Here is a 23,973-nt window from a genome sequence, read left to right on the forward strand (position 1 = left end):
AAGGTATCTGGGGGCAGATTGACCAAGCCGGGAGGCCAAATAGTCCCTGCCCCTGTACAGAAAATGATGATGATAAAGATGATTGTATGGCGCCATATATCTGTTTAAAAAATATTCAAAATCCATACTCTCTTTGTCTTTTTTTCCCGTATGTCTTCTATCTTTCACTCCTATCTCCATTTCTTTTTCTTCTCTGCTGTACACTACATCAATGACGCAGATGATTATGATCACCCAAAAGCATGTTTCGAGAATTTGATAAACAATTTTACCAGGGAGATGTGAGGTTTCTTCAGCTAACATCTACTTGTGATTACTGTTTGATACCTTGTCAACTATTTATATGAGTAGTAATCGTGTAGACCCTATTGTGCCTTGACTAAACTTGACCGACTATATTACATAAAACATGTCCTCAGTAAATAAACTGGAAGTGAACTTTTTGTCGACCACGTAAACTTAGTCTGTTGTTGAAATATTAACAGAAATACTTACCCATGAGTGTGTACCATATATATATTTCAATAAACAACTGTATATATATTTGTTTATGTTTTTTCATTTAACCATCCCTATATAGCAATATACATGAACATGAAATGGTCGAGTATATATCATATGCTACTCCTCCATCAGAACTAGTGTATGTACAGAAGTTGACACAATTTTCGCGCATATTGATTTAGAACTAAAATATGCAATACGCTGTGAGATAAATCTTTACAATTATTCAGTATCTGTTACCTCAACCTTCAAACGTGTGCTTCTAACAAAATACCGAACGATATTTTTCCAGCTATTTATATCTACATGCAACCAAATTATAATATCGACAGAACTGATTGCTTAATAACCTACGTGAACTAATGCCTCTGGGCATTTCCAAGCCCCAAACTTGACTATAAAATTTAACAATAAATACTGTTTTATGGCTGTTACATCACCTACCTAGAAATTAGTACTACATTCATTATCATTATCATCACTATAATTATTGCTCTTATTATCAATTTTGAGCGTGTAGACAAGCCTAGAGCTTAAAACTATCATCATTTTTTTTTTAATTCGTTTGTTGGAGGCAAAACGAATTCATTCAACCCCAAAGGACACCACATTTGGCAAGCAGTGTTCTTTTACGAGAAATCTCATATCAATTATACAATAATCAATAGGATCATGAATAGCGGCTCAAGCAAACCTTTTTGGTTTCAAGCAGTTTTGGGAGGTTGTTTTGATTTGTGTTGTTTTAATTAAATCCTAATGTACCATAATGGAGATGATCTTTAAATCTTTATGCCCATCATCTTTTTCTTTCGCTCTAACGTTGTTCTATTTAATTTTGTATGTATTATCATTATTCATTTTCTTGTGGGGGGGGGCGGCACGTACCCTCTAGTTACGCAATAAGTCATAGCAACACATGATCCATACCTACACTCATTTACCATAACTTTCCATGATTATAGTCGATATTTTTTTTATTTTTTTAAATTTCCATAAATGTAAAAACAATTATTATTTATCAACAAAACATAGAAATTCATAATTTGCTTTTACGTTTCAACTGTAATCTAGATTGGCGTATACAAAGGATCGTAACATCCCCGAGTACAATAAAATGTTTGTTTTTTGTCATGTTTGTATTGAGGAGTACAGGCGCACGGTTAAAATATGGAAGACTATCTTCTATTTAGGAGACTATAATGACGGAGATTTTTTTTCAAGATGTTTGTAACCCATTTTGGACTCGGGAGAAAGTCTCTTTCTGTCATAACAATTTCCTTTATTACATTTACTGCAAAGGGATACCAGTGGCTCACATCAATACGATGAGCATATTTCTCAAGAAAATGTATTCCTTTTGACTGTTTATTTTAAAATGTTATCATCTACTTTTTTTTACAACAGTTTTGTCGTTTTGATCCATATACAAAATCATAGGCTTTCTGACCTCAGAGAGGCAAAGTTTTGGAGGGGAAATTGTCTTGTTGTTGATGTTGTTTCTGTAAGCAAGTCTCCAATACGGGAATACAGTCTCTCAAATAAGAGCGTGTCCCATCGACCCTGCGCCTGGTATTTACTAATGAACGCTGTTTAATTGTCCAAGTGTGAGATCTAGTTTGAAATTAAATTATCTAGAGAACTATATTTACCCACGACATGTAAATTCATATAAGTACAATGTAACATCATGATATCTCTACAAGTAGACCTTGCATTTTCGTGAAATATAAGCCACTTTTCATTCACTTTGACTTTCTTTCTAGCGGTTCATCTGAACATGGGGCTTGGGGTTGACCAAAATCTTAATTCTCTGAAATCGGCGGTTGTTCTGCAAAGTCTACGTCTGGATCTATTGATAACCTTTCAGGCTTTTTTTAATTACAGAATTCCCAATACAATTTTATTTCTGTGTAGGCTGGGGAATATGCCATGGCCACCTCCTCAGATTTTAAATGCAAAGAGCAAAGAACGTGTTTGGGCACATCCAATGACCAATGTCATATTTCACGAGAATGCTTTACATTTGATGAATGTAAACTTGTCAAGCAAATAATCAAACTTACGATAAAAATCAGTCCTGGATTCTGAAGAACAAAACGAACCAAGTACAATCCAGTCTAGTCTGCGAAGAAAAACACAATGGTCCACAAAATTCACCACTCATAACCACAGAACTAGAAAATACCAGTTCTGTGCCCGTGACGTGGAAAATGAATGTGCGCGTGCGCAGATATATTAAAGTACAGTATATCTCAACAAGCGCGCCAGCGCCAGTGTGCGATAGAATTTGCATGCCTCCCTGTAGTATTTATTGATCGTATAAACTATTAAACCGTGGACCTTTCATCTCTCGTGTTCTTTTGTTGTCTCCATCCTAACCTCTCGTTCTATCTTTCACTCCTATTTCCATTTCTTTTTCTTCTTTGATATACACTTTATCAAGCACGCAGATCTGATCACCCAAAGCATTTTCTTCATAATTTGACTGAAAAATAGGTATCAGCAGGAAGATGTGAAATGTTTACATTTCACATCTATCCGTTATTGTGCTACGTTTACACTATGTATCCGGCGGCCATGGCAGCCCCGCTTGCCCGAAACGTAGTGCGCCGTGTGATTTTGGCAATTTTTTTTCTCTGTATACAAGTTTTGTTAGGTCTTGCCAAGTTTTCTCACAATCTATCATGGTATCCCTGACGGGCCGTGGGGGAAGAGGATGCTAAGTCCCAGAGGCTCCAAGGCGCACTACGGTTCGGCCCGCGGTCTACCACAGATGCCAGAACGTTCCCTCTCGGCCCGTCACGTTCTGATGAGGTCCCTCACGTTTTTCACGTTCTGCCAAGGCTTTCTACGGCTGCAACGTGGACGCCGGGCAGCTTTGGAGCAAGTAATTTGTGTCCACGGTATAAAAAGAAGGCCTCCCAAGCTATAGCAATCATTGTATCCTGGGATTTCGACGAGACAACATCATAAATGCCAAAGTTGAAGAATTTTTTTTGTGTACATGTTTGCTGGGTGCATACATCCATTCTTTGCGTCAGCAAGAAGAAGGCCGGCAGCAGTTACAGAGAGGGGAGGCCAGAGTGAAGCAAGCAGGAAGAAGGCGGATAAGAAGGCCAAGATCCATGTGGGTAATGCGCAAATGGTTATCGGAAGACAGAAGGTAGCAACTGGGCCACTACTCATAATTTCTCACTCGAGAGCGCTCCCCATCGAAGATGTCAACGCCTTCCAGAACTATCTGAGGATTCCTCCAGAGTTCTTTGACGAAATCCTGGGAAGAGTAACACCAGCCGAAGAGACAAGATACAAAGTTCCGCTCGGCACTTCTCCTAGCAGGTGCATCTTCTTCAGCCTCATCAGCCTCAGGTTCAGGTTCCAGTTCAGGGACCGGGTCAGCAGCAGCAGCACGCTCCCCATCAGCTGGCCCCGGTGAACGGCGAGGATCTTCAGGTTACTCCTGTTCCTCTACTGGTGGTGGTGGTGGTGGTGGTGGTGGTGGTGCAGGATAGATGGTGTTGGGGGGAGGGGGGGGGGGCTTAGTACGTCTTGTCTTCTTCGGTAGCATAGCTTGGCCTTCTTTTTCTTTTTTTACTTTAAGCACCTAAAACATACCCCTCAAGACGCCACATGTCACACTCATGGTAACGAATAGGTAGTCACATATATGAGTTAAAAAGACTCACTTCTTTATGGACAAAAACCATTGTAAAATCACAACATCCCTTTAAAAAGTAATAAATGTATTTGTATCCAAGGGTAAAAACACAAAACTGTTTCATGCATACTGATAAAACATTAAAGCTCAACTCAGCTGCTCAACACTGGAAAGTCATCATAATGGATACAAAAACAGATCAAACATGATAAGCTAATACAACAACACTGCATTTCAATTCATTTAATTTTTATTTTTTCATTTCCAACAAAATACAATACATAATAACGAAAACAATGTAAAATGTATACAAAACATAGTTACATTTGTAATAAACAAATCTTAATAATAATTTATACATTTCAGTAAGACAAAAAATGAATTTTAAAATTTAACTGCATTTATATTTTGAGGAAATAGAGAGGTCCACTGAAAAGCAAAGCTTGTAAATTGTGGACCCCTCAGATAATAATGAGTGTGAACAAAATATGGAATACATAATGCATGATTCCAGCAGTCTGTGTCTGGTTACACAGCATTCTCACGGCATTAGGTTTACCTTACTGCAATCTAGCTCACATGCATTGTATACATTGTGACATGCGTCATATTTCAACAAAGCCTGAAAAGTAGCCGAGTGGCGACCTATCTCATTTGAATTTTAGATTATTTTGAAATTCTTTCATTGTGTGAAGCACTGCCTTAGCACCTGGAATATGCACTGCACACATTCAATGCACCTTCTTTGTACATAGTACACAATCTGCTTCAATCTTACATTCTCCAAAAAGATGAATACCTTCTCAGATCCCCGCTCTTTTATAGCCGAATGGCGACCTATCTCATTTGAATTTTAAATTACTTTGAATTTCTTCTTTTGTGTGAAGCACTGCCTCAGCACCTGGAATGCTGGTGCGCCTGCGCATGGAGCGCCAGCACTACCAGTGTTTCTTCAAGTGCTAAAACAGACAGGGTCACACTTCGGGTGCAATTTCTCGAATAGCACGTGTTTCCAGCACTCATTTTTCTGCTCGTCATCGCTTCCCAAATGCTGCATGCACGCCAAGGGCTATATACTTGGCACGTGTGGTGCAAATTTGTACCCAGCACCCGTGATTCAGCACTTCATTTTTTAGAGTGTACTCCTTAATATCTTTTCAACTATTTATTTGACTAGTGATCGAATAGGCCATGTTGTTCCTTGACTCAAATTTACCAACTATGACTGGTCTATACCTCTAACGGAAGACATGTTTTGGAAACGCCCCTTCTCAAAAAAAAAATGGAAGCTATTCTTACAAATCATGTGAAAGAATATGTTTTTAAGATACAAATTTTGCCGGGAACAGCCTAATTGATATATTTGGTAAATTATCTATCCGGCCTGGATATATATTGCATAGTCCCATATACATCTTTCTGTGTACAAAGCTTGTAACTTAACCAAGACTGGGGCAAATTTCTCATTATTTTGATTATTCCAGAACCTTGCAGTACACACCAATGCTTATATGCTAGATGATCAACCTTTTCTGATCGATACCACAATGTTTCTTTCACAATGCAATCGCATGACTCGAACTGGATATGAACTTTATGTCGACCTCATATACTTAGTATGGTGTTTGACATTGTAACAAGAACACAAAGCCATGAGTTAGAGCGTTATATGTTTCTTAATATATACATTTGAAAAATAATATTTAGCCATCCCTATATTTTAATATATAAGAAATGGTTGAATATATATTATATGGCACCCCTCTAAAAGAAATAGAGCATGTATGGCGTTAGACACATTTGTTTACGTATTGATTTGGAAGTAGAATATGCCAAACGATGTTAAGAAAAATTGTTTTTTTTTTTTTTTTTTTTTTTTAATTTTTTTTTTTAGTATCTGGGATTTTAACGTTGAAACGTGTGCTTTTTACACAATACCCGACGATATTTTCCGAGCTATGTATCTACAGGCAAACCAAGAATACAATGGCGACAGAACTGCTTGCTTAAAAACCAACGTAGGCCTCTGGTATTTATAAGCCCCAAATTTGACTATCTAATTTATATGATAATAGGCCTATCAAGAAACATTGTTGTATGGCTGTTACTTCATCAATCCAGAAGTTAGTATTACTATTTTTTTTCGTATTCATCTCAAACACTATTGCTCGAACTGTCAATTTTCAGAGCCTATGTAGGTAAAGTGCTTGAAACTACCATCATTTCTTAACTTAGTTTGTTTACAAAAAAATGTATTCACTTAACTAAGGACCGTAAACTTGTCAAGCACTCGTCTCTACGAGAATACTCATTTCGATTATACTATAATCAATAAGATAATAAATAGAGAATAATTGAAACCTAGTCGGTTTTAGAGATTTTTGGGAGGTGATTTTATTTGTGTTGTTTGTATGATATCTCAATGTATCACGGTTGAGATGATCTTTGAATCTTTATGCATACTATACTGGTCCTATTCAAAATCAATAACTTAAAGATGCATGATAATCAATTGACTTTTCTCCTTAGATACTTATCGATACTGATACTTTTTCATGTTAAAAGTATTTCAAATATTATAGAAAATGTAACGAGATTATAGTCACTGTACTAACCGGGATATTTACGGATAATAAACATTAAGAGTCAGTTGAAGTATGGGAGAATATCTCCTTTTTAGGAGACTGTCTCGACTATTAAATGTCGGAGACTTTTGTTAGGATTTTTGGTAGCCTATTTAAACTTGGGAGACAGACCCTCATTTGGGATACAATTTAACGTCATTATATCAGAATTAAATATTGCATGCCCATGGATTATGAACCACTTTTCATTTACTTTGACTTTCTATGAAGCGGTCATCTAAGCCTGTGGTCAGGGGTAGACCGAAATCTTCAGTCTCTGATGTCGACGGTTGTTCTGCAGAGTCTGGCTCCACTGACCACCTTTCAAGCTCTAGTTTTATTAAAGAATTAGAGAAATTATTAAAGAATATGCCTTGGCCACCTCTTCAAACTTTACATGCAAGAGCCAAGAATATGTTGGGACATATTCAATGACCATTGGCTTATTTCACGAGAATGCATTGAATTTATACATTTTGACTGGTCTACACAAACAATCAAACTTACAATAAAACTTAGTCCGCGATTCTGAAGTACAAAACGAGCCAAGTACAATCCAATCTTCTCTGCGAAGTACCTAGGGGGCAAAAACCCCAATTTGGGTGGTTTTGAAACATGGCGTGTTGTAAAAGGTCGTTCAGTCTCAACGTGTTCGGGGGACATCCTTGCACAATTTCTAGTTGGACTACCTTTGCAACAGGGAGCGGGGGTAGGGTGAAAGTTCTGAACCACACCATGCACTATGAACATGTTAAGACGACAATTTATGTCTGTCGCTTGGAACAAGTCTTATTTTATGTATTATTTGACCTATATCCTGATTTGTAGGAAGCCAAGCGTTCTTCCTGCTTTTGACGTCACTGACTCAATGTGTGACTTCCAGCTAAGTCGTTCATGGAGTTTAAATCCCAATTATGCTTGGCTGGAAACTTCACACAAATCTTCACCTCACAGGGTGTAGGTGTGGGTGATTATGTGCCCTTTTCCGGTGGATTATCATGGTGTATCATTTTCGATTAGTCCTTAATTTCAATTCAATTTCACATTAAGACTTTTCTTTTGAGGTTGCCATCATAAGCGAGGCGTGACTTGAATGATGGTCTCCTGAAATTTTTCCATAGATAGTTAGGATAATACTTTAAATTCATAATAACTATTAAGTTCGTTATTATATGTATATATAAATGTAAATCACATGTTGACATGAAGTTATTGTTTGCATAATTGTTGTATACCTCACGTTAAAGGTACTACGTCCCTTTTGCAGACCAAAAAATGAAAAGGTTAAATTCCAATGGCATTTGAAAGATAATACTAATTTAGAACTCCCCTCAAAAGAATGGGGCTTGAAAATGTCTTTAAGTGGGAAAATAACGACTATTAGTTGTCAAATTGACTTAGGAACTATAGAGCCAATAATTAATAGTCTTGATTTTCATACCATTGTACCGCATGGTCGTACATTTTTTGCTGCGCAAAGATTCAATCAGTTTAACTTTGGCCATTACAAGAAGTAGGTTAGTGATGTAGGAAAATCCTTTACAGCACATGTATGTTATGTTATTATGTATGTTATTACCAAAAAAAAAGAAAAAGCCCGTCAATCACTCAATACTGACAATAGTGTCTGGCAGTAAAGTCTAGCAAGTAAACGGGTTTCCTTTGATAATTTGAATATTAGAACACTGCTAACGTTTGAATTTCACAGATAGGACAAACATGACATATTCATAATTCCTGAAAAGTTCTACAGAATTTGAGGTTGGCTGCAAAAGGGACATAGTATCTTTAATATGTTCTTTTTTATTCAATTATTGTGTTTAGAAAAATCCTTAAATAAATTCAAAATCAAAATCAATTTCAGATGGATTCATGTGATATTGCACAGTTCTCTAAAATTTGCTCGGGTTCAGGTCTTTATAGTTAAAGGAAATTCTTTGCAGATGTCAAGTTAACGTATTGGGTTTATTCCAATGCTGTCAATTAATATAATCATTTTGTTATATTATGAAACAATATGTCTTTTATGTATATTTTGTTTTCCGTATTATTTCTGCATGTGAAATGTGAAATCAATAAACTCAAACTCAAACTCAAACTCAAATCAACAGTTTATGATCACTTGAGTCTTCTCTCTCTGGCATTTTTACATTGATTATAATAAAATGCGTTGATAAAAGCACATATAATTTATTTCAACAAACTGGTTGATGTAATATTTGAATGGTTTGTATTTTTCTAATACTTTGATTATCATTATAGTTCTTGAAAAGTATCTTGATCTGTGTACATTTAAGAAGGCATTTACAGAAATTGGGCAACATTAAACAATGAGACGATATATGAGTGTTGTCATCATAAGTTTCAATGTTCATATATTCAAAATATTTACAAACTTTAAATTTGAACAACTTCCAATCCCACCCCCCCCCCCCTCTCTCTCTCTCTCTCCTCCAGCTTTCCTTATCATCCCAAGGCATGGTGTCCCTAGCTGCAGCCGTACCTGGTCTGTGGTCTATAGAGGGCGGTAACAAGCTCGTGCCTGAACAGCTGCTTTATAGATCCGGTGCAACGCTCATGAAGTCTCGGGTACAGTCCGTTGAATGTGTCGCCAGTGAGAATGCTGGAAGGCCCGCCTTCAGAGTCACAGGGAACGAGGTTGTCAAAGGTCTCAAGAGTGAGGTCTTTGACATAGTCATGATGGCTTCACCCATAGAGGACGATCTCTCAGGTATCGACTTCATAGGCTTTGATCATCCGGTCACCACCAACTTCACAGGCGACTACCGCCACGGCGCCTCCCTCGTCGAGGGGCGTCCGCGAGCATCAACATTCGGAGTCTCGCCAGAAGGTGAGCTCCCAGGACAGATCATCACCAACATGGAAGTGCCTCTGAACTTCAGAACTCTCGCCAAGAACTTCCCCGTGGACTATAACCCTGTGACATTCAACGCATCCAGGCAACTCTACAAGGTGTTCTCAACCGGTGTCTTGAACGATACGCAGATGGAGGCGTTGTTCGAGTCGTATTCCGAAGCGACACACCGCGATTGGTTGGCGTATCCCTATTACCACGAGCGTAAGACCTTCCCTGGGTTTGTTTTGGCGGAAGCCATGGAAATGGCTGTCATTGGGAGTAGAAACAGTGCCATATTGGCATACCAGTACTGGAGCGGGGAATCCCCTAAAGTGAAAGTGGGAGCCTCTAAAGTTAGGCAAGAACTATGAGAGTATAGTTATCTTTGGCCCGTATTCAATTCTGTACGGGATTAAGTCAGTATTTTACTAAGCATTTTACTTGGTTAAGTAATGTGACTCTTAACGCATTTTAGATTGCACTTGAGCATTTGACTTTAGTTAACCAATTCTTAGGCAAAATACTGACTGATAAGCATTGTGACATTTCATGATCATTCCAATATATTGTGCAATTAACAAATTGCATTAAATAAAGTACTAAGTATAATTGTATGTGGCTTATACTGACTGCGTATGAAAACCGCATGCTTGCCAATCAAGGCCTCTAAAGTTATTGGTTGTAAAGCCCGTCTGCACTAGTTTGGCCAGGAGGGATTAGACCTCCCACCATGGTCACTGACAGGTTGTTATCCCATCAAATCAGCTCTCAATTAACATAACAAAAAAGGGGATCATGGAGGACCAGCGGTCACCGATTAGGCACTGTTTGCTATATAGAGGGCGCAAGTAGCTATAAGTGGTGCAGTGGGGCTTTAAGTCAGCTAGGGAGCTGTCTTAACTCAGGGTGAAAAGCTTCAATAAAATACCTAAGTTATCTAAGCATTTACTTTCAAAAGCTTACAACTGATTTCAGATAAGAAAATAATTGTATACCGGCCCCTGTACCTCTAGAGTTCTGCAAAAAAAGTGGGTAGGATTCCTAAAAGAGAAAGGTAAGAATTATGAACGTATATCATTCCTTGTTGAAAGGGAATCATGCAAAATATCTATGCAATATGCCTGGTTTTATAGATTTCCAGATAATGGTAATGCAGTTCAATATAAAAATTGTTCTTCTCAAATTGATGTTAGTGTTGTGGATGTACACTGTAGAGCATCAAAATGTTATTAACAGAAATGTGTGTAATTTGGGGGGAACTGACTAAGAGATGGGGCCATGTTTTCAATTATATGTTGCCAACTTGCTCTTCAAATTAAATTAAATAAATCTACAAACAGGGAACTCCAATTGAAACAGAGGTCAGAGGATTTATAATTTTGTCCTTGTCATAATGGACTCTCGTCATCACCAATCACAAACAAAAAACATAAAAGAAACAAACCCATGTATTCTTTAGAATAGATTGTTTTAATGTACTTATAAAATCTCCAATATAATATGTAAATCACTGAAATATCTGTTACAAATTGGTCATTCCAGGGTTTGGGCAATGTTTGTGTCATAACAGAAGTGAGAAACTATGTCTTACACTAACCATAGCAATGTTTGCTCAAATTGAGTTTAGCATAAAAAGCATATTCATTTATGTTAAGCAGTATTTTAGCTCCACAGTGAATCATTATTATACATGTATATGTGATGTACATGTAAACTGAAATACATGTTACGTTCATATCATGCTGTAACAAAAGAAATGGATATTACACAAAGATTTTGAAGAAAAGCTACGTGAAACTGAAACAGGAATGATTGTGGCAGCACACTACCATATTGATTTTAAAATATCTCAAACAGATGATTTTAGATTTCATGTATAGTACAAGATCTTGTATCAACGTCATTAAGTGATCCACATGTGAGGACTACGTTCTTTAAATGGATACACAAGCAGTATTGTTGAAAGGACTTTCAAAGGTTTTGCAGATGATTATTTATCAATGTAACACTTCTAATATTTAAAAACAAAAACAAAATTAAACAAAAATTGAATCCTCATGAATTATGATATTAATGATCCTACCTCATGGATAGATTGTATATTTCTTGAAAATATTAATGATTATTGTATGCATTGTATGGATAAGCTAGTTAACTTCAAGCAGTATAATGTATTGAGCTTGTATACTAAGTAAAATAGAGTAACAATATGTCTCTAATTGAAATAGTGTAGTTGTTAGAGAGCATTCTATTGGCTGATAAGCTATCACTTGACACTCATCATTTCGTTATGTGTGTGTGTATCAATCAGATATGATTATATTTCGTGTGGGGACCGACCTTTTACGTCACTATCCGAAAGAAGTGACTCAGTTTCGACCTGGGCCTGTTTGTAGGCGAAGACGGAGAGCTGGCCAAGTGAAAGTGCGCTAGACCATCTCACATCTCCCTGTTCATGAGCGTGCAATATAAGAACTCTTTTTGAGCGGTAAAACGCGTAGAAAAGTGAATGGGACTGCACACCTCTTTGCCCGTATCTATTGCTTTCAGTGTCTTAGCTGCGCGTATCTCATGCGAAGGCAGTCTAAATGAAATCGACGAGGCCATACTCGAAAGGAGGAATGCACAAACTTGCAAATAATCTCAATTTTATATTTAAGATATTGCACGCATCATTGTTCAATATAGCATATATTCATCTCCAATTTAGAATTTCCCTCTTGTCATCATGCATTGCGGACCCTGTGAATACAAAAATTACTCTGGAAATTCTGAATTTGTTGGTCCATAGATTATATTGTATTGTACGCCGAAGCATGAAATGTTGTATAGTATCAACTATCATTGTGGGTGAAACTTGCCACTTTAAAAACTTTTTATTAGATATGAATTTTGCATAAAGTCTTTATAAATGAATTGATTTTTATTTTCAATCAATTTCCAATGTGCCATTACTATATCTGAAATATTATTTTGATCACAATCTCATACTGTCTTTTAAAGTTTATATGATGAATAAAAAATAATACCAGAATATTTTCAAGATTGTAATCCATTAATGATTGATTACTTCCATTAAAGCCACACTGTCCTACTTGTAGCTACTTGCTCCCTCTATGTAGAAAACAATGTTTAATCGGTGACCATTGGTCCCCCATGATCCTCTATTTCTTATGTTAATTGAGAGCTGAGTTGATGAGATAACCACCTGTCCAGTGACCTTGCAGGGTTATCTAATCCCTCCTATAAACTAGTGCAGATAAGCTTTAAGTGATGGTTTTAATACATGACATTGCTTTTATGAAAGTTTTTTTTTTTTCCTTCACATTTTGATGATTGTGCTCGTATCAACATTTGTAATGCATTTGCAATGCATCAGCACTTGCAAACTTGCCATTTGCAATGACCGCCTCCAGATATTTGTGATATCCCAGTTTAGTTTAGTTTAGTTGATCCTAAACAAACTCGAAGGTTTCCCTTTAGAAAAGAGACCAATACTAACATTGAGTTATTTAGAGAAAAGTTATTAGGAGAATGGACAAATGAAATGTTTTGAATGAACGTAATGTGAATAATGCATACAAACATTTCAATCGTAAATTACAATAATATTATGATAAAAATATGCCTCCTGTCTGAGGAAAACGTAGCTCTAACATTTCAAGAAACCTACGGATTACGAAAGGCATTATGAAATCAATCAGAACAAGAAACTACCTTTACAAATTATATACCTATGCAAAACCCAACAGACTTAACCAGCAGAAATGACCAAAAAATATCGCAATAATTGATAAATATCATTCAATGTTCTCGAAAGTTGTAGTACTCTGAACCATTAAGTCAATTTAGCTCCAATGCTCGAGCAACGTGGTGTATTACCACTGAGACAATGGGAAAGGAAACTTAACCTCTACCCTAAAATAATTTGATGCTAAATGGTAATGAGATACTCAATTCAAATAATACTGTCTACTTCGTTCAATACATTCATTAGTAGAATTGGCCCACAACTAGCAGAAGAAATTGATACTACAAATGTTGATTTTACAAATTTCCTTTCATGTTCTTTTGATAAATCTTTACTCCTTAACCAAACAAACTCAATAGAAATAATAAATTACAATAGCACTTAACTCCATTAAATAACTAGGTCACGTTAGGATTAGCACTATGTTTATTATACTTCATTGTATCCCCATTAGGTCGTAAACATGTAGTTGATATATCGACTTCAACGCGAGTATGTCCAGATCTAATACCTATTTATAACAAGCACAATCCACATGAATATACGCAATAATCACTCAGCACCTAGAATATTAAAATGTTCGCTAGCGTCCAGAGTACCTAGGTCAATATTATTCTCATCAGATGGACAAAGCCGTGTGTCTTCAACTTCTTGTAGCGCATACGCTGTGGAAAGATCGTCGAGGATTCCATCCAATTCTTTTGTCAGATCTAGGTATCCCATGTAAAGTGTTTTTAGTGCGTCAGAGTCTGAAAACTCACTAGTACTTGCAATGCCCTTTTGTCCCATGAATGTGCTCTTTACAACAATACTCTGCAATGACTGTTCCTGGCGTTTAATGCAATCTGCCATTACCTTTTCAGAGTTTTGGCGGATGTTGTCATTTTCTTTTAATAGTCTTTCCATGTGTCCCCGAAGAATTTCTGACTTTTCACGAAAGGAATTCTCTATTTCCCTATCTATATTATCCAGATGTGAATGCATATCACGCATATGTTGCTCACCACTGGTAATAGATACTTTGATCTGTGCTTTCTTCTTCTCACTTCTTTTAATCAGAGAGCTTCTTTTCTTTTTTAACTCTGCTACAACCTCTTCCTTCTTCTTAAACCTGTGACCCTGATGTTTATCAAGCAAACAAGTAAGACAGATGAATTCCTTGCAAACTTCACACAAAATATCTTTGTAGACTTGACTGTGCAGGGAACAGTACTCTGGTGATTTGTCATTGACCTTAAGATGTACATGTAATTCCTCCTCGAGGCCCTTTAAAGAGAAATTTGGTGAGAGTCCTGCGACTCTATTTTTCCCCAGCTTGTTGCGTTTCTTACAAAGCGGACACTCCATGAAATCTTGACCCCGGTGCTCTTTATCGTATTTGTCCAGACAGTCCTTGCAGAATGTATGTCCACAGTGTAAGAGAGTGGGGGCCTTGAAGACTTCGAGACATAATGGACATGTAAGACTTTCGGGCAGCTGTAGTTCTACCTTTTCAGCCATTGTGCAGTCACTCGAAGAGGCATTAATGTAGCGGAGAAAAGTGAGCAAGAAAGTTCAGCCACGTATATAACAAGCTTAGGAAGTCGAGGGCAGAAATGGAAATACCACTTTGTCTGAAAAAAAAAAAAAAAAAAAAAACTTATTTTTGAATATCATTAGATTTGTAAAGCTTAATTCTCTTTATCTCTTCACTCTCTACCAAATGTATTCCAAGACCCAAATTGCTGTTTATTTGTATTGAATTACATGTGTGTGACACTAAATGAGAATAAGAATTAATTATGATGATATCTCTGCTGGAATGACCATTGTCAGTTTAAAGTAGAAGACTCCCATAGCCAGTGGCGTAGCTTGGGCTCAATCACTTTTTTGGTCACATCTTCCTTATGAGGAAAAGAAGTTTCGAGTCACCCAATCCCGATTTGCTCACAGAAAATTAACTTTGCATCACTCTGGTACGCAATATGCACAGGTCCTGGCATATTTTATCTTGAATTTTGCGAGCGAGTAAAGAGAACGAGCCCCCCAAAATACAATTTTCTTATTTCTGGTGGGGGCACCTCCTACCCCTCCCCTCCCCTCCCCTAGCTTTACCATAGCCACATTTTTTTGTGTGGTTCGTGTTTTTTACGAGTAGTGCAGGCGCGCGGTCAAAATATGGCAAACTATTTCCTATTTCTTAGATATATCGAAATGTTTCGATATTGTAGACCATGATATTCTACTTTTTAAATTGCAACAATATGGTATTGCTGAAAACATGCTAAGATGGTTTTCAAGTTATCTGAAGGAAAGAAAACAATTTGTATTCTCGCAAGGTAAACTTTATGCAAAAAAGGAACTGTCAGTAGGGGTACCACAAGGAGGAGTACTTGCCCCGATTATATTTTTTTTAAACTTTTTATCAATGATATATCACAATCAATCAAATCTGGTGTTATAACAATATATATGCTGATGATGTTATTTTATTTGAAATAGGGAAAGATGTGCAAACAATAACCTCTTGACTTCAATCAAATATTGAATATATTAATAAAAAAAACACCTAAGAATTAATGTTGACAAAACAAAGAGTATATTATTGCAAACGCGTTCTCATGACATTCTGAAAATATATATTGATGGAATTGAGCAGGTCAAGTCCATCCGATACTTAGGCGTTGCAATTCATGAAAATTTAAAATGGGATATTCATGTAAATAACCTATGTAAATCTATTGGATACAAGATTCGTTCTGTAGGAAAACTGAGGAAATTTCTTAGTTCTTCTTTACTGAACACTCTTTATAAATTTACAATACAACCCTGCATCGATTATGGTATTTCTGTCTGGGCCAACAGTGCAGATAAACAAAAAACTAAACTACAAAGATTACAAAAACGAGCCGCACGTTATATAACTGGCAACTTTGACCTGAATGTTTCTTTCAAAACACTTTTTTTTTTAAATGGCTTGGCAAGACATTAATGAAAGAAAAGACTACTTTCTTACCACACAAATGTTCAAATGTATACATGGTCTAGCCCCTCCACAGCTTTGTAATGATATCGAAATGTTTTGTGAACGATATAATCACTATACTAGGAATAATGATAGTCTTAATGTAGTCCCACCTGAAGTCCACCTCTCAATTTTTAAACAAGCCTTTACATTTTCCGGTGCTAAGCGATGGAATGGCATTCCCCACTTTATACAAAATGCCCAAACAATTGAAACTTTTAAATTGATTTATAAGAAGTTTTATTTTTAATTTAATTTTTTTGTACTTTTTTGTATTTTTAGATATTTTTTTAAAGTATTTTATTAAAATATATAATACAATAGTATGTTATTTCTAATGAAACTTACATTTCTGAGTTTTTATATTTTGTTTTAATTTTATGTCAACATATGCAGTTAAATTATTTGAAACGTTGTTATATAATTATTTCACATGTGATTTGCTTTTTAATGTTAGCAGGACCATGTTGAAAAACAGTATACCTGAACATATTATCCTGTATAAAGATGTTTTAATAAATAAATAAATAAATAAACTTAGGAACCTGGGAGGCTATAATGTCAGAGACTTTTGTCAGCATTTTCGGTAGCCTAGGCCTCGGCTAATTGGGACTTGGGAGACAGTTTCTCATTTGGGATACCAATTTTCTTTATTGAATTTGCTGCAAAAAAGGGAAACCCTTGGCTCAAGTCAAAATACGATGAGCACATTTCCCGTAAAATTTTACCCCTGTGACCGTCTTTTTCAAAAGTTCACAACCTACTTTCTTGTTCATAACATTTTTTTCTCGTTTTGATCCGACGGTTTTATTGCTGTCAGATATATCTTAGGTTTATATTGCTTTTTCTAGTTTTCAAATCTATGAAGTTTTCGTTAGAATCTATGTATGTTTCATTCAAATTAATGAATAATGTGCTTCTTCTTCGCTATTTGGTCATTAGATTTGGCGCAACACGATTTCTGACATGACGGAGATGTACTTTTAGCATTCAAAATTATTTGTAGCATTCAAATTAGCATTGTGTGCACTTAAATTGATGTTCAATATGCATTTATCGTTTATTACAAACTTTTTATAGCTCATTCTTTTTCTTTCAAGATTGCTTTTTTCCATGTGTATTTCATCATATTTTATTTTATTGCATTTATACACTTTATATACTTTAGATTTATCTGATATTTATCATCCTTTAAGTTTGATTGTTAAGAGAAAAAAAGACTTACATCTACGGACTTGATCGTCTCAGAATTTTTGTAATTTTTCATGTAAAGGAAGTTGTTTGTCTTGTGTTTCATCATAAATTTATCACAATTTCATTATGGAGGAAGGGTCAGGCGCGGATCCACGGGCCGAATTCTATCGGCCCGGCTATGGCAAGCCCATTGTGTAAAAACTAGATATACTCAGTTTATCAGAAAAACTGTGTTTATCAATGATAAACTCAGTTTATCAACTGATAAACTGAGTTTATCAACTGATAAACTCTGTTTATCTGATAAACTTTGTTTATCTGTTGATAAACTGAGTTTATCATTGATACACTGAGTTTTTCTTGATAAACTGAGTTTATCAACTGATAAACTGAGTTTTTCTGATAAACTGTGTTTATCTGTTGATAAACTGAGTTTATCTGAGAAAAACAGAGTTTATCTGAGAAAAACAGAGTTTATCTAGTTTTTACACAAAGGGCTTGCCATAGCCGGGCCGAAAGAATTGAGCCCGTGGATCCGCGCCTGGGAAGGGTACAGTATTGTGACTGGGGTAGGTATTTTTGTATCCCAACTTTTTCGGGGTATATGAACATGTCCGTGCAGAAATGCCATATCCCTTGATTTCGCCCCTTCTTTACCTAATGTCTGACTACACCCATATGCATTGTCCTCAAAATTAATAAATGGAATAACAGAAAAGACCCTAATGGCAAATCATGAATTCAATTGCATTTTTTTTAAAACTGTAAACATGTTGTGAATTTCTTCCCCTAACATTATAACTTGAATAAACACAATTCGAATACGAACATGTTCATATACCCCGGAAACTAAATATTACAGAAGTTGACTTCAGTGAACCAGAAAAGTAAGGTAAAAACTCAACACAAAATATAAAAGAAGCAGAATATGAGCCATATAAAATGATATAAATTTCTTATCTTGTACCCTCAGCTTTCACAATCTGCTCGTTTTGTCATAAAGTTGGTAGTGGATATGACCACCATGGCCGTTACTAGGTTTAAAGGCCCACTGCACTACTTGTAGCTACTTGCGCCCTCTATATAACAAACAATTCCTAATCGATGACCATTGGTCCCCCATGATCCTCTTTTTCTTATGTTAACTGAGAACTGAGTTGATGAGATAACCACCTGTCCAGTGACCTTGCAGGGCAGTCTAATCCCTCCTGTAAACTACGGCAGATAAGCTTTAATATTCGGTTACACATCAATACAAAAATAATGTACCACATATTTGTAAATAGCACTTGATTTAAATTGGAACCGGAAATAAATTAACATTTTCATTACAAAATAAACTATTTATGCATTGAATTGTTTACTGATTGTGGTGCGACAGATGGTGTGTCACAATGTGACTGGGATTTCTTTTTTAGACAGAGAATGTAATGGAAAGGTGTTAGATAAATAGATGTTGTTGGTAGCAATTTACTAGGTCAACTAACTTGGGTCTCTAGTAGAGCAGGTGTTTGTCTTTGTCTGTGTGTGGGGAAAGGATGAGGAGAATGTTAATAGGAAAGTTTTGTATAGAGGATTCAGTAAAAGGAATTTGGATGGACAGTTTTTGCATGAGAGGAATACAAAGAATGTTAAGGAGGTTACTATTGAGAGAGCCAACGTGGATTAGAGATTTAGGGTAGTTTAATCAGATTGCACATGAGATCTCGAGAGGAGCAGACCTTTCAGAATTTGGTCTGATTTTGGGAGTGAATGAGGGGTGTTGGCCACGAAGGTAAATGTTACAGCCACAGGCTATAAGCATGCAGTTGCTGGCATAGACTTTCCCTATACTATGGGACCAGGCAAGAACCAGGCAGCACAGGCCGACGTGGTAGAAGCCTCATCAGCCCTCGCCTCATCTTGAATCATCGTTTGAACATCTGAACTGTAAGTTACAGCAATAAATGTGTTACCTTATTTGTAATTATCTGGAAGGAAGGTTAATTTCATACATTTCATAAAGAGAAAGATATTTTCCATGTACTACGAGATAATGGATTTTTGTGTTTTATCTTGCTTGTTGAATAAGGAAGACTTAACCTTGATTATTTTGTTTGCTTAGAATATATGAGGTTTAAGAAATTGTATTGCACTGAAAAGTTATACATGTATAACTATATGTAAAGACATAGGTGTTATTCTATAATTTCTAGGTGAAAGATACCGTACATGGTCATTTATAAATGTCGCCTATTTTAGTGGTTTATGTCAGTGAAGCTAAGCTCTAGAGATTGTAAATGATTGTTGTAAATTGTTAGGATTTACATCGCTATAGCTATCGTGTTTATTTTTGTAGATGGTTGGCTATTTGGTTTCCATTTAATTCTTTTAGGGACAAGCTGGGCTCGTAGCCATAATCCTAGGCACCATCAGTGAATGGACATGTGTTCGTAGTCGACACGCTCAGGCAACCTACTCGCGTCAAGTCGTTGAGTCAACGCCCGTTGCAGTCGTACACCGGTCAGGCTTTATAGCAAGTCATGCATCATCGCACCGGGTTACTACATACACCAGAGTATTTCGTTCTGCCTATTCAGAAACAGGAAGAGGTGGTATTTACGAACTCTAAATCGGGACTCTTTAACCCACAGCAGTTTACTTTATATATATAAAGACCGGGCTAGAGTCGGTGGGTGATTAATTGTATGTTTTACAATCGAAGGATGACCTGGTCATCAGGTAATCTATTTTCCTTTGGAAATGTGAAGTGATATATTGTGAACATAATTGAGTACCGATAAGACGACATAAACAGTGATAGGATATACTCCTAAGTTCATAGTGATTCTGAATCATTTTATTTTTGTCAATTATTTGCATGTTTAATTATATTGAGCCGATGGCTCTTAAATAAACTGTTTGTACCCTATATTTTACTCTTGAAATTGCTTGATTTTCTTGTGATACATACTCATTTCATCAGAACCTAATTTATCGTCAGACCATAATAATTTACAGTATTTAAATCTGACATGGTGTATACTTGCAAAATAAAGAAACAATTGCCCGATTTCGATAATATTAGAGTTTCGATCATAAATTACATCAAAAACGAAAAGTATATTGCAGATTCGAATTGTAGAAATAATAAATTCACAAGAAAAAGGTTCCAATTCAGGAATTTGTTTACATAAAATGATTTTTTTCTGTATTTTTTTTCTCCATGAATATCAAAATTTTTGAAGATTTTTTAGTTTTCTGTGAACTCAACAGTTCAACAATACTTGTATCTTGAGAAGCCAATTCTATTTATGTTATAAATGTAAATTACCTTGAATATAATATATTTGTTAATTTGTTCTAAATGAAACTCAATAGAATCCCTGTGGAGGGAAAAATATGGAGAAGAAAAAAATATTTGTAAATAAACAACATAGAGACACACGAAAGCACAAAATCGAAGTATTTGAGATTCTAGTTTGATTACAATGTAATCTGAGTCATTTGAGGAAATGATAAGTTAGACAAGAAATGTTTTAGTATTAGAAAGGTATAATGACAAATTAACAATTTGTTGACTTAAAATGTTCTAGCTTTTAATTCAAAAGCCGTTTAAAGTTTTATTTTGCATTTCAGTATAGCACCCGGATTCACACATTTTCTAATGCGAATATAAACATGCTGTAACAGTGGCAGATCCGAGAGTGGGGGTGGGGGCAAAACTAGTTACCTGACCATCCCCGGCCCTCCTCCACCAAAAAAAAAGTATACACAAATTATGACATTTTGTTAATGTCAATGAATTTAAGGACTTTCGTCCCCTTTTACTTACATGTTGCATAATAAGGCCTTGTGTCAATTGTGACTATGAAATTAAGTTACCAGAGCCAAAATGCCTTATCCTTGCCCAGGTATAGACGTAAAAACATAAGAAACTTAAAACATGCTTATGTGGGCATAGGCCACTTTCTCATCATTCTCACAATACTAATAACATTTTAGTCCAACATTTATTCAAATTTGTAATGATTATTACTAAGGATTAGGGTTTCTGCAATATATTCATGGATTGTATATTACTCTATAGTACAAGGTTTTTTTGTTGATTTGTGTTCTAGATGGGTATTGAAGTAAATTCAGCTTGGTTGCCAGCTTGGAAACCTTGAGCAACTTTTTTTAATAGCCATATTAGCATAATCATCTAATTAGCATATGTGCAATATGTAATAATGTTGCTAACCTCAATCCAGGAAGCCTGAAAACATGGATTATACGACTTTTCAAGGGATTTCTATGACAAGGAATTCATTTATGACACCAATTTTTATTTTAAAGTAATACAATTGTCTTAAGTAGCATATTTAGCATAATATGTACAATATATGGACTTCATTGTCATTGTTTATCTATAAAGCCTAAAAATGGTGCAATGCAACATTGTAAATCACTTTTGAAAGATTAATCATTAATTCATGAGAAGATATTCCATGTATATGTAGTATAATTAGCCTAATCATCATAAAAATCTAATTAGCATATATGTGCAATATATAATAATGCTGCTAATCTTAATCCAAGAAGCCTGAAAACATGGATAATATGACTTTTCAAGGGTTTTCTATGACGAGGAATTCATTTATGACACCAGTTTTTGATTCCAAGTAATGCAATCGTCTGAAATAGCACAATGAGCATAATAAGTAAAGAAGCATACGTACAATATTTGGACTTCATTGTCATTGTTTATCTATAAAGCCTAAAAATGGTGCAATGCAACATTGTAAATCACTTTTAAAAGACTAATAATAAATAATTAGCATATATGTGCAATATGTAATAACGTTGCTAATCTTAATCCAGGAAGCCTGAAAACATGGATAATATGACTTTTCCAAGAATTCTGCCACAAGCTTGAGCAACGTCGGGCTTGTACTCTCAATGGTTCTAGCTTTGGTAAACATAGTCAGATCATAGTTCGCACTGTTATATTCAACATCCCTGGCCTATGTACGTACCTGTCTCACCACATATTCAATTCTATCACTATCATCTGCTTTAAACATATTCAGTGTGTTTCCGACAGTCTCTCTATTAATCCAAGGACTGAAGCCCAACCTTCAATGTGTATGATGACCCCGTCATTTCCTAGACATTTCATGAGGTTCGACAACATTGCCTTGCAACCAAGATAACCACCACATTGGACATACTATTTGTGAAGCTAAATAGAGTCCCAAATAATTGATATTCTACATATATGCTAATTAGGCTTATTAGTACAATAATTACATATTAAGCCAATTGCATTACTTAAAAATAAAAACTGGTATCACAACTAAATCCCTCGTAATGGAAAACCCTGGAAAAGTCATATTATCCATGTTTTCAATCTTTCTGGATTAAGATTAGCAACATTTTTAAATATTGCACATACAGTGTATATGCTATTTAGGCTAATTATACGACATCTAAATGGAATATCTTCTAATGAATTAATGTGTAGTCTTTCAAAAGGTCATTGACAATGTTGCATTGCACTATTTTTAGGCTTTATAAATAAACAATGACAATAAAGTCCATATATCAAGCATATGCTAATTAGCTCATCATGCTATTTATTAAAGACAACTGCATTACTAAAAAATAAATACTGGTGTCATAAACGAATTACTCGTCATGGAGAATTAGGCTAATTATACTACATAAACACGGAATATCTTCACATGAATTAATGATTAAACTTTCAAAAGTGATTTACAATGTTGCATTGCACCATTTTTAGGCTTTATAGATAAACAATGACAATGAAGTCCATATATTGTACATTTTATGCTAATTATGCTTTTCAAGACAATTGTGTTACTTCAACATAAAAATTGGTGTCATATATGAATTCCTTGTCATAGAAAAACCTTGAAAAGTCATCTTATCCATGTTTTCAGGCTTCCTGGATTGAGATTAGTTGCCCATGTATGGAGATCTTCACTTGGCTGCCTAAACCATCATGTTTCTAAATGTTGCAAGCGATTTCCTCGTGAAATTACAAACTATCAAGCTTTCATAATTATGTTTGGTCTTTACGACATCAAAGTTATTCCAACAGTATCGTTTTATTTAACCGCATTTCTCTCGCGGCACCCCTAAAGGTGTCTTGCGGTGCTTCGCTTGAAAAACGCTTTAATAGATGGTCTAATTTGGAGGGGGCAGATTGACCGAGCGGGGAGGGGTTTCTAAATGTTGCAAGCGATTTCCTCGTGAAATTACAAACTATCAAGCTTTCATAATTATGTTTGGTCTTTACGACATCAAAGTTATTCCAACAGTATCGTTTTATTTAACCGCATTTCTCTCGCGGCACCCCTAAAGGTGTCTTGCGGTGCTTCGCTTGAAAAACGCTTT

The 23,973-nt window shown here is 35.7% G+C and overlaps 1 protein-coding gene and 1 long non-coding RNA gene across 2 annotated transcripts; both read left to right on the plus strand.

Annotated features, from left to right (window-relative positions):
* The first annotated feature begins 9,264 nt into the window (after positions 1–9,264).
* Positions 9,265–10,014, plus strand: LOC577359 (prenylcysteine oxidase). Its single transcript, XM_003730516.2, has one exon. The coding sequence runs from the start codon at positions 9,265–9,267 to the stop codon at positions 10,012–10,014; it is 750 nt and encodes a 249-aa protein (XP_003730564.2).
* A 9,188-nt stretch (positions 10,015–19,202) lies between these two features.
* On the plus strand, positions 19,203–20,505 carry LOC115927305. The gene is made up of 2 exons (XR_004065556.1): positions 19,203–19,521; positions 19,967–20,505. It is a non-coding gene; the product is annotated as an uncharacterized LOC115927305 (long non-coding RNA).
* The last annotated feature ends 3,468 nt before the right edge of the window (positions 20,506–23,973 follow it).

This window comes from Strongylocentrotus purpuratus, unplaced genomic scaffold, assembly GCF_000002235.5.
Source record: "Strongylocentrotus purpuratus isolate Spur 01 unplaced genomic scaffold, Spur_5.0 spur5_scaffold_20, whole genome shotgun sequence".
Taxonomy (NCBI): Eukaryota; Metazoa; Echinodermata; class Echinoidea; order Camarodonta; family Strongylocentrotidae; genus Strongylocentrotus; species Strongylocentrotus purpuratus.

Bases quoted from the DNA above. Each gene is read 5' to 3' on its own strand.
- LOC577359 (XM_003730516.2), top strand. From the start codon at position 9,265: ATGGTGTCCCTAGCTGCAGCCGTACCTGGTCTGTGGTCTATAGAGGGC.